This window comes from Crotalus tigris, unplaced genomic scaffold (genome assembly GCF_016545835.1).
Source record: "Crotalus tigris isolate CLP2741 ecotype Arizona unplaced genomic scaffold, ASM1654583v1 scf7180000018125.1543573, whole genome shotgun sequence".
Classification (NCBI taxonomy): domain Eukaryota; kingdom Metazoa; phylum Chordata; class Lepidosauria; order Squamata; family Viperidae; genus Crotalus; species Crotalus tigris.
Genome location: NW_024096837.1, coordinates 688,217 through 700,798, shown reverse-complemented (window position 1 = coordinate 700,798; position 12,582 = coordinate 688,217). Strand labels below are relative to the sequence as shown.

Genomic DNA, 12,582 nt, shown 5'->3' with positions numbered 1-12,582 from the left:
ATCCTGGATGTGAAATTGTATGATTTGTATTTATGAATTGGTTATTTATGTCATGAAAACAATTAAAAATATTTTTCATGTGGTAAAGATCTAACAATACCTTCAAAAATTAGGTTGCACAATTCCCTATATTTTTATTTCTTTTGTGGTTTCTTCTTCCATCTCTTTTCTCTTTCCTTTTTCCCACTCTTGTTTCTTTTTTGGCACCTTAAAGCAAAACCAAGGCAGTTTTCTAGATAAAGTAATTTATTGTTCAAAATTAGGGACATTAGATACACTAAATAAATGCCAAAGTATTCTTATTTCATTCAGTTTAAAGTCAATCTAACAATCTGAATAATGCAGGACCATCAACATTGGGGGGGGGGGACTATAGATGGGCTTTCCATATTGAACAAGTAGAGAACAGCAACACTGACGTATTCTCAGTTTCTTACTGCATAGATCCTTCCAAATTTCTGAGACTATTACTCTGCATAGCTTTTATAACATAACTTCATGAAAATTAACTATATTCAACTTAAAGCAGCATATTACACATGCACTGATCTTACAGAATGTGAGGATTCTTGGTGAAAATATCTCAACTTCAAACTGGGGTTCTTCATGGAAATCAGTCTACTCTGCATCGCCATTGATAATGAATTCAATTAACATTCAGCTGTTGTTGGTATAACAAGAACATACAGAGTCTTTGTATTTAAGACCTTCATGGAAGTCTCCTTTGTAACCTCTAAAAAGAGAAGAAAAAACATTAACAGCATTATTAGCAACTACACTTCTGATTTTATTATGCCTCATATATAACTTTGTGGATTCTTTTCTAAATAACACTCTGCTCTCCCCTCCCATTGTGTTGTTTATCAGATTAAATGTAATTGCTGGGGGAAACTGAAACATCTGAAGGGCTTTGTCACCAACATGTGGGCAGCACATAGCTTTATTCAGTTTTATTTAATACTTGAATTACATGGCTTAATTATGTCCAAAGAACTAACCTTGTATTGGTGTAGGTTAGGTTAGGTAACCTGATTTAGTTACATTAGGATAATTAGGATGTGCAAGGGATTATTTCAATAGTCCAGAGATGGGAAAGCTATCTTACATAGTCAAAGGACCCTCTGTGTCATGCACACCAGTTTTAGAATGCCCGTGTTATCTCATGGCATTAATCTCTGCCCTGGTGGCACAGTAGTTAGAATGTTGTACTGCAGGCAAGCTCTCTCCATAGCATGGAGCTTGATCCTGAGCAGCTCAAAGGTGACTCAGCCTTCCATCCTTCTGAATCAGTAAAATGATGACCCAGATTGTTGTGGGCAATTTGCTGACTATGTAAACCACCTAGAGAATGCTGTAAAGCACTATGGGGCAGTATATAAGTCTAAATGCTTTTGATATTGCTATCTGCGCTCTAATACCTAGCTTTCATTCTCACATTCAGGATTAAATGTCCATAACTGAATCACTCTATTTCTCCCCTAACTGCCTATCTTTCGGCACTGTTACCACAATTGTCAAGCTTGGTATCTGGTCTCCACGGATCTTTTAACCCCTTACCAGGAACTACTTTACTATAGAAGGTTTGCAGACAGTAATGAAACCATCTAATACAGAAAAATCTATCTACTGCAGTCAAAGTCACTATAAAGTAACGGTATATACTCCAGGAGTTAAACAATAGTCATTTTTTGGGTCACGAATTTGGGCCATTCCCTTCATAGCCTTAAGGATGGGAAGTACATGAATAATGCTGGTCTAGGAATGAAGCATCAGCTAGCAATGATTACTGTATTTCTAAATTAGATTATTATTTGTTACCTGGCTACACTTTGCTTATTTTACAGATCTAATCTGCTATAAAAATTCTCTGGATAACAGACAGGCTATGTTATATTATTAAACAAATTATGAACTAGGACAGGAAGTTATTATTGCCCTGAGTTCTGAACAAAGCTTCTTCTGAAGCCTCTTTGGACAACCTGCTTCATCAGACTGCAGTTACAAGGAAATTTGCTGAAGGGTTACACCTATCCTGCAAGACCTGGAGCAAATTCTAGTTGGCTCCCAGTCACTATTCAAAATATAGTTAAGGCATTAAGAAAAGTTTGCAGCAAATACCGGTACCTCCTACAGCTTTCACAAATAGCTTGTCCTCTGTATTGCAGCTAAATTTGTTTAATCATATCTCAGACAATAAACCTTCCTCTTAATTCTAATAGTGAAAGTCTCATCTTAACCTCTGTGAATTACTAAAACTTGAAGAAAATCAAGTACTGCAGCTTGACCACAGACTAAAGAATATGCTCTTTTATAACCAATCATAATTAACAGAGATCTTCAAAAGGCTCCTTAGACCTTCATTATTTCACGTATAAGTACATATACTCACTACTCACAGCAGATTATCAATAGATTTGGGATGGGAAAATGGAGAAATACCTCATATATTTATGTTTATCCCATTTTACTGTGTTTAATAGATTTGCTGTTCTAGGATTACAAGATTAATTTTATATTGGATTCTCTTTTAAAGTAAGCAATTAATGGAAGAACATAGTTTGTTCACAAAGGGTTGCAAGTAGCTTGACAGTTAAAAGTAAACTTTAAAAAAAATAAACTATACAAAATGTGCTGTGTCAATTATATTCAGCTAATTTGGTGTTTATACTATGCAGATATTAAAATGTTTACTCAAGAAATTAGCTGAGACTGAGTAACAGTAATAGCACTGCAGTAGTTAAGTAAGACTAGCTTTTATGTAAGTATATCCAAAAATTGTAGTTAGAATGTAGGAAAGTTGGAGGGGGGGAACCTACAGCATTCAGGGTTACAAATAATTTGCATTGCAGGACATGTGCAATTGCTTCATAAAGCAAAGCTGGGCATTTTGACATTTATTTCACTGTGCTTTAAAGTTCTGTCATACTGAGTAGACACAGCATCTACATCAGATAAATTACATCATACTGCTTCTTTTATAATGATAGCAACGACACAGAAATCTATCTGCTATGAAGAACAGTTATTTTCATCCTACAATATAAAAAAGACCCAGGAACCATCACCAATTTTTCCTAAGACTCCCAATTTTTCCATGCATAAAGCTAATTTTCCTATCAAAACAGACACAGCAGGAAGTAATATTTTCTCAGGTATTGAAAAGGTAAAGGTAAAAATAGAGGTAAATTGGTTTTGGAAGTTGATTGGTAATTCACGCCATGACCTCAATGCCATAGGTTGTTACACTGTTAAACCTGCTTCCTCTTGGCAGAGTTGGGTGGCTGAATTTTGAACTAAGGGCAGCTTCTGAGTTACCCTCAAGGTCAGCCCAGCATAAAACATGTCAACATTTTATTTGTTAAACCAAATTTCATGTGTTAAATTTGCTTCTGCTTTCTAAATCACAGTCTGAAATAACATATGCTTACAAGTTTATCACATGATTGATATGAGCATTCAAGTTATGAGCTGTTAAATATTTAAGATCCTCTCCCCTCCCACACACGATATAATGTTGTATCTTTCCCATTTTATCTCTTATTTGCAATGCAAATGTCTATCAATCCAGAATAGATGTGCCAAGAACATTATGTTATAATTCTTGGAAACTCAACAAGGGAGAGGGGGCAAGGGGAGGGGGAGGGGAGGGGAGGAGAACATCAGTGGAACTCTATCATTATTAACAATTTTCTAAATACTGCTTATTATGTCTCCTCTATCATATTACTGGGAAGATACTGTTTTTATTATCTATGATGCTACAGTTAAAGAGATCTCCTGCCTAAACCATTCACAAAAATGTCAATATGACAAATATACTTAAATGGTATGTATCTATGCAAGAATATCTAAAATTAGAACAATCTTTAAGTAGGTTATGGGCAGGCTCAGGCTCCCTTTGGGCTGGGCTTTGGGGAAAGACATAAATAGCAATTATGGTGCTGAAATTATCTTTCCCAGGACTTGCTCCATCTCTTCACACATACATCAAGCTCCCTAAAATTCTGTGTTAATTATTCATACTTGAACAATCTGCCCTCTAAATTCAGTGAGCAATCGGAGTAAGGAAGTACTCATGAAAAGACTAGAGGTGATCTCTCACTTTTTGCTTGCTAGCTAAAATAGTGGCAAGCAGAATTTGTCAGGACTGAACCTATATTTAGTTGCTAGTAGAGACCATTTCTGCAAATCGCTAATCTGTCATTCCTTCACTTTATAAATGATATTCAATCCACAATACTGTAAAAGTTTTCCTCATTTATTAGAACATTTGTGATATGGGTTGTTATGGTTCAAAAATGTTATGAAATCTTTTAAAAAGATACTCATGTAAAATGCATCACAAGTTATATCTATCCTTTTGTTAGCGTTCTCAACCTCTTTCAATATAATGCTGGGTTTTAATGTTTCTAATTTAAACCAGATTACACATGCTAAATCAAGAATACTATGTCCCCAGAAACCCTAGAAATTAGGGCAATACCAAAACAAAGCATTTTAGAATTTAATGCAGCATGTATATAAACATTTAACACTTGATCATTCCATATTAGCAACATAATCTTAATAGCAAGTAAATTATAAAATTACTACTAAATTACAACTATTAAAGTAATATAAAACCAAAACATCATCTTTTTCAGATTTACGAAGCAGGCAAAATGCTGCTTCAGACTTTAGGCAATGGCTTTGCTTGATAAGAATCTCTACAGAATTGGGATTGGATGAAATCTTACATAAATCTATAATGTCTTCTTTTTCAGTTATGTTTTAATAAGATAATAAAATAAAAGGCAATAATAATAATCTGCAACAGAAGCATTTTCTGATCTACTTTTAAGTTCTGTTTAAAATTCCATGAATCCTCTTTCTTTTCTCTGGATAATATTACAATTTAATTACTAATATTTTGGCAACATTACCATACAGAACAATACTAATAGAACAGAAACAGAACTAATGAAGCAATATGAGTCAGTGATGGCTGAACACCAAGCTTCCAAGAATTTCCTAGCATTTTTGGATTTAGTCTAGGATGCTCACAGTTTCCCATCTGTCCATATGTTGTGAGATTAAGGAGTCTACATCATGCCTTATAGGACCAACAGACAGAAGATTGTTCCTAGAATTCATGGAAGTTTGGTATTCAGACAAATCAGCCTTCAATAGACACATAAAGATAAACCACATTTACATACCATTCAAAAGAAACAAGAAAAAAGCTAAGAAGGAAACAAAAAGACCAGAACACATCCTCTCCAGCAGTCATCACCTACATAAACAGAGATTAACACTAGACAAACAACCAAATCAAAGAATCAAATCAAGGAATTGCCAAGAAAAAAACCACATCCTTGTAAGACTGGCAAGGCAAGCTATTAAACAAGGAGCAAACTCCCATACTCACCAGCACTCATAATCTTACCTAGTCAGGCAATGAAAAAATTGCAAGCAAACATGCTCAGAGGGCACTAAGGACTCCACAGAACAATACTAATAGTATAAATGTTAATATTATGTATTATTGCCCTTTATAGTTTAAAGATTTCTTATTTTATATTATGATGTTAAAACACACAAATCTGAGAATTTCAGGATTACTGTAAGTCAAATACTAAGTCAAAAGCTATATTATCTGTAATAAGTAGCAATTAATTAAATTCATCTAGGGAGGGTGCCATTTAGGTATAATAAAAAAAATGGAATCCTTAGTCTAGATTGGATCCACTGTTTAGAATGAAGTTAAAAGACTCTACATCATATGATACAATCCCCTTTAAGTAATATTTCTGGCCTATTTTTTAAATAGGAAAAAGGCTGTTGTAACTTTACATTTTAAAGAGAAAATATAGGCTGGCCTTAACTTAAGATCTCATCTTAGAAGCTAAGCAGGCTATAATTTAATACACTAACAACATAGTTGTTTTCTCAATTTATGTACTTACCTTTTGTCAACGCTTCATCCAAGAACAATTTTAGCCTCCTGCTTCTGAGTCCAAACATTTTTCCTGTTTCATGCAGAAGCCCTTGATACGTTAATCCATTTTGACCAACAGGATTTTCCATAAGAAGGGTTCCCACCATTCCATTTAGACACTCTGGAGAAAATGAATGGTCTTAATTTTTAGCAATTCACAATTCACACAATTTACCTTGTACCCTATAAGGAGGATTTTTTTTTTCTTTCTTTACAAAGAAAGCAATCCCATATCTACATCTGGTAAGTCAAGCTAGACTTCAGAAAAAGTCCAAAGTTTCAAATGTTAATAAAATGATCTATCATAAGACAATTAGCATTGTATATGACATACCTTGTGGTTTTGCATTCACAAGTTGCAAATTGATATATTCACATAAAAAGTCATCAAGATTTTGTATAACTGGCAATGGCCCTGCAGTTACGTGAAGCTTCTTTCCACTAAGATTCAGCAAATCTGATTGTTTTTTTACTTCTGAAAAAAAAAAGGTTGTTAAAAACAAACTTTGAGCAATATCATTACACTGCACACATGAACTGAACTTTTCTTTCTAGAATATATTTCTTGAAGATTTACATCCAAGCTAGAAACATGAACAGTGACGATTTGTATTGCATAGTATTGAACTGGCCTGAATATTTCCAGATCAGTGTTTCTCAGCTTTGGCAACATTAAGATATGTGGACTACTGGCTGGAGAATTCTGCAGGTTGAAGTCCATCTTATTATTATTATTATTATTATTATTATGATGATGATGATGGATCATCACACAGTCAGCCAGATGTTCAGAATGGATTTGGCATTTTGTCTACCTATCGAGTCCTTACCCAGGACCTGGGATAGGCAGATGTGGATGTTTGATGGTATTACAGATATCGTCGCAGGATGGAAGCAGTTCCTAGTTGTTGTTGTTGTTGTTGTTGTTATTTACTTCCTGTTTTACCATTTTGAGTGTTGAGGGAGATACAAAGTTCTGGTTCTTACTCTTCTGGCAGCCTCAACCATTGTTAATGGTTTGATGTTGTCTCTCCATCCTCTTTTGGGTCTGCCTCATGTTCTTTAACCTCATTTTGTATATGGCTCTTACGGCATGGAATTCCACGACATCCTCTCCAGGTGAGCAAACCACTTTATATGCTGCTTTTGTATGTAGTTTAAGATTGGTTCTATGCCAATTCTTTCTCTTATGATCTCATTTCTGATTTTATCTCTTTTGGTCACTCCAGCAGCTTTCTTCAAAAATCTCATTCCCATAGTAACTAAGTTTCATTTATGTTTTGTTGTAAGTGTCCATGATTGGCACTGGTAACATAGTGTGGGGATAAATATGTTTTGTATGAGATGCTTCTTTGTACTGATTGATATTGTCTTATGTTGTAGGAGTGGAGCAAGCTGTCCCAACACCTGTCCCAATGGTCCCAATACCTATCAAAGTCCAACCCCACATCCATGCTGTGAAAGGTAGTAACAAAACAAAGTAAGGGGTTGCGAAGTATGGTGTGCCTTATGCCACAGGACCACTATGACAACCATGAAGGCCATCCAGGGTCACCCTGAAATGACCTGGCCAAAGGGGCTCTGGTGAAGTTGCGACAGGCCCAGCAAGTCGGCAATGGATAATATATTGCTACAGAAATTATAATGAGATAAACAGACTATTGAACTCCATGCATCTTAAAATTGCCAAGGTTGAGAAACACAATTCTAGATTGATACCTATAACTACAGGCCGTATTAGAAAGTATTTGTTTGTCTCAAACTATCTCTGGTGCTGCTTCTTGTATATGATGCTGCAGATGGTAACATTATCAATGATCTCCAGTTATGGTACATTTATGCTGCTCTAGGATCATAGCCACGACGTCTTTGAATATTACTGGAAAAGGTCTATTCCTTTCATTCATCTAGGCATCTGATCAGCTTCTGGGGAGAATTAGATCAGTCCAAACCAGGCAACTGAGGGATCCAGTAGGATTTTAGAGGGACCATGGAGTTCTTCCCAAGGCCCTGAGGACTGGTTTTCCTGAGTCCTTATGGGCAGGTGGGAGAAATCTTATACAGGATTGCTTTTCTCTGGCATCTCATTGTGTGTTGATCCCAGAGGAACTCAGGATGAAAGGCCAGAAGAAACTCCTAGAGCATCACTGGAAGGAGACAAAGAATGAATCTAGCTGAACATGAGCAAGAGACCACATCAGGGGTTATATTTTCTCACTCTTGAGATTGCTAACCCAGTCATTTCTTATTAGATTCTGGCCCTGCCTGGCTTGTTCAGTTTTCTCAGGAAAAATCTACTGAATCTACTGAATCTGTACTACAGTAAAAAGCAGCAAAATGTTTCCAACCAACAAGAAAAGGTGCATCTTCTTCTCAAGCAGCTGTTGCAGATCAACAGACCTGAATGATTTCCATCCAATCTCCAATATTCCCTATATAGTCAATCATGTTTTTGTCACCTCAGGGCTCAATCCCCGCAATCCACTTCACATGAAGACCACTTGGAAACCAAACTTGATCCAGAATGATGCAGCACCAGCCCTGGTGGGCCTGCTTTAGCTTGCCCACATGATTCCTTTCCTTCATGAGCTACACTGCTTACAATATGCTTCCAAGTGTGATTCAAGGATGGTGTGATCACCTATAAAACCCACACAGCATGGACCTCCTTATCTGAGGGACTGCCCAGTAAGAGTCAAAAAAGTGGGCATGCTACAGGCCCCCTCAATCAAACATTATCACATTTTGATAAACAGGAAGCACATATTCTCTATCATATTGCCTAACCTCTGAAATGAGGATCCCTCCCTCCTCCAAAATTTGGACAAATCCCATCTTGATGTATTCTGGAAAGCCTAAAAGACCTGGCTGTTCTCCCAGCCTTTCAGTTAGAGTGGATGGAATCCCTTATTAGACTGCATTGGGGAGAGAAGACTGGGGGTCATTAAGTGATGTGATCACATGGGTGCCATGCTTAATGACCATCATGACTTGCAACTGCAATGGGAAGGTTCCATTACAGTCATAACGAGGACTACTTGTATACAGATAGTCCTCGTCTTATATTTAATGACTGTTCCAAGTAACAAAGGCACTGAAAAAAATGACTTATGATCATTTTTCACACTTGCAGCATCCCTACGGTCACATGATCAAAATTCAGGTGCTTGGCAACTGACCCATAGTTATGACGGTTGCAGTGTCCTGGATCATGTGATCATCAAAGTCAATGGGGAAGCCAGATTCACTTAACAATCATGTTGCTAATTTAACTAATGCTATGATTCACTTAACTGTGGCAAGAAAATTCGTAAAATGGGACATCTTAACAAATGTTTCACTTAGCAACATAAATTTTGCACTCAATTGTGGTCGTAACTCGAGGACTACCTGTATGTGTTTTTCTCCTGCAAATCAAGGATAGTAACATCAACTTGATAAAAGTTGTGATGTCCCTTTTCCCCACTTGACATGTCAATTCTTATTTTAATTTGTTCACACCGTTGTGGTAAGCTGACACAAGTCATAAAAGTTTAAGTGTCTATTAACTGCCATGTTTCCTGTGCCCTACTTTTGTTTGCATAAACAAGAATTATAAGCAAGATAGATAGCTTTTTTTTTTAAAAAAAAAGTCAGATAATCCAAAAATGTTGGCAGTCAAAAAAAGACTTTGCCATGTTTATACCAGACAACTAGGCACTATTTTCATTTTATGCTTTGTCTATCATCAGAGGCAATCTGATTTACTATGTGACTATACAGTTGCTGGGAGAAACAATTGATTTGAAGAGAAAAAATAGTGTCAACATTAAATCAATAAAAAGACTTAAAAAAATGTTCTTTGTCACCAGGACAAAGTGAAAACTTCCCCAAGAGACAACGCTAGAAATTATAGCAATAAATAAGCATCCCAATGTTATCAAAATTTGAAATACTCTCATAATTTATTTTCCATAGTGATTGAAAAATAATTTGCTTTTAAAATGAATTGATTCTAAGACAAAAGAGCTCTCTTAGACTGACAGTTTATAGAAACAGAGGCAAAATAGGCTTTTCTCTTTAATCTTTCTTTGTAATGAGGAACTCCCTTAAATTCAAACTCATTTTATTTCTGGGTAGAAGCAACAAACAAATGGCACTCTAAGAGGCATTCTATCTAACATACATCAAATTTATCATGAAAACAGCTAGCATATAAAAACACTAACCAGAACAACTGTGAATAGCGTGCTTGGAACTGGGTGAGAATATTGATCTTCTCTCTCCTATTTTGTAACTGATTTCCTGGAAAAGATCCCCAAGAAGCAAAAAATCCTCCGAAAGTGAGAAGGGAGGGGACTATATCCCCACCCTTCCATAGAGAGAAGCAATGAATTAATGTTTATGGGGGATAAAAATATATTGAAATGAAGTTAATAATACTGTAGTCTAGATAAATCTGAAAATTATGAAAACTGTTAAGATTCCACATCTGTGGGTCTGCTTAGACAGGATGAGAATTTGTTAAAACAAATTAGAGATCAAAGTCGAACCCACATCAAAAGAATTTATGGGGTGTTAGTGGAATTGGATTCAGAAGCAGAATTAGTTAAAGATTGTATGGTTAAATGGGCACAAAACTTTGATGAACCAATTCCATTAGATACTTGGGAGATTATTTGGGTGAGGAATGTTAAATTTACACAAGCCCAAAATTTACGGGAAAATTTTTATAAAATGTTTTATAGATGGCACCTTGACCCACAGAAAATGTCTCGCATGTATTCAAACCTGCAGCCTAAATGTTGGAGATGTGGTTGCTTGGATGCTACTTATTATCATATTTGGTGGTCATGTAAAAACATAAAAGCTTTTTGGATTAAGATATGGTGGAATATTCAAAGAATTTTTAAAAGAAGGATAAAATTTACCCCACAACTGTTTTTGCTGGGTATTGTTTCGGATTGTGATAACAAAGAGACTATATTAATGTTAAATTTAATTACAGCGGCTAGGTTGTTAATAGGGCAGTGTTGGAAGAAGGAATCTTTGCCTACCTTGCAAGAATGGTTTTTTAAAGTTTCCTACTTAGCGGAAATGGCAAAGATTTCGGCTTTCTTGAAAGAGCAATCGCAAGAGAAGTACTTTTTGGTGTGGAAAAGATGGATACATTTCATACAATATAAGTACGATATAAAAAAATATTATTTAGTTTTTGAATAATTTATATTTAAAGTTTAAGATATTATTTAGAAGTATAATTAGAAGTATAATTATTATTACCTTTTTTTTCTTTTTCTTCTTCTTCTTGTTTCTTTTTTTTTTCCTCTTTCTGTTTTCTATATATATTGGTGTTAAAGTATTTTATAATTTGTTTAATGACTATAATCAAATTTGTTTATGGTTTATTGGTGTTTAAATTTTTTCTTTTAAGTTTTAATTAAGCCTGTATTCAGCTCTGGGAAGATGGGGGGAGGGTATTGGGGTGGGTTGGGAAGGTTTGGGGAAGGGAATTTTATTGTAAAATTTAAAAAAAAATTAATAATAATAAAAAAAAGATTCCACATCTGAAAGAGTATTGATGAAATTATAAGAAAAAAATAATTCGTCTTAAAAGTTGGAAAATGAATAGCTACTGACATCTAGTGGAGGATTAGAGCATAAAGCTACAGCTGCATTGACTCAGAAATTGGCAAGATGCCCAGAAATAGAGAAAAACTTGTTCCTTTGAGCCTCAGAGACTTTTAGCCAAATAAAGAACAGCTGGGAACAGAGGAAAGAAAATACACTGGGCCATCTACTACAGAGTGAAAACCACATTTGTTTTAAAAACTGCTGACCTTCTGGGATTATAAATACTTACTGAGCTTGATTTCTAAGCTTAAGAATTGTTTGCAAAGAAAGAAAAACCTTGACTTTTGGCTAATCTTCTGGGGGGGGGATTTACTGGAAAGCTCTTAGGTGGCTAAACATTCTGGATTGCAATTTTGGCTGGTTGATAATTGTAAGACCCCTAAACAGAAGAACTGTTATAAAATGCTTTCAATGGTGCTTTGACAATTGGAAACACATTGGATTACAAAAACCATATATAAAGATAAGAACTATATAAGATTTGGTTGTTTGGATTTTATGATTGGCTGATTTAACAAGGCTAATCATAGAGACTATGGTGAAAGACTATCTTGAGGAAGGAGACAAAATGGATGTAGCATACCTATCTAAAAGTGACAGGAAACCAAACCTAATATTCCCTTCTGAAGGCACCAACCTGGAACATCAGAGATTTGCAGGAGCAACACTCCAAGATAAGGCAAATACTTTCCAGGAGTAAATATATGCAATGCTGCGACAGATTCAAATGACAATTGTTTCAAACCATGATGAGATTAAAACAACTTTGATGACATTAATAACATTAATTGACCTAAATTTACAATTAAAAAACTCTCAGAAAACGACGATAAAGAATGAACAAACGAATCAGATAACAGAACATAAATCAGAGAAAAGTGACCCAAATATGGAAGTACGAATGAAGAGAACTACAGCTTAATACAAACAAAAGAAAATCTGCAAGATTTTGCCACAACAATGAAAATGGAAAAGATATTTTATCTTTCAGG

At 35.3% G+C, this 12,582-nt stretch overlaps 1 protein-coding gene across 1 annotated transcript in view; it reads right to left on the bottom strand.

The window, feature by feature from the left end:
- Positions 1-228: 228 nt before the first annotated feature.
- The window catches only part of IARS1 (isoleucyl-tRNA synthetase 1), an 80,168-nt gene continuing 67,814 nt past the window's right edge, over positions 229-12,582 (bottom strand). The window contains exons 32-34 of the mRNA XM_039348239.1: positions 6,312-6,452; positions 5,946-6,098; positions 229-733 (exon numbers count right to left, since the gene is read on the bottom strand). Coding sequence (XP_039204173.1) covers positions 651-733; positions 5,946-6,098; positions 6,312-6,452 — 377 coding nt within the window. The 3' untranslated portion in view covers positions 229-650. The remainder of the gene's footprint in view (positions 734-5,945; positions 6,099-6,311; positions 6,453-12,582) is intronic.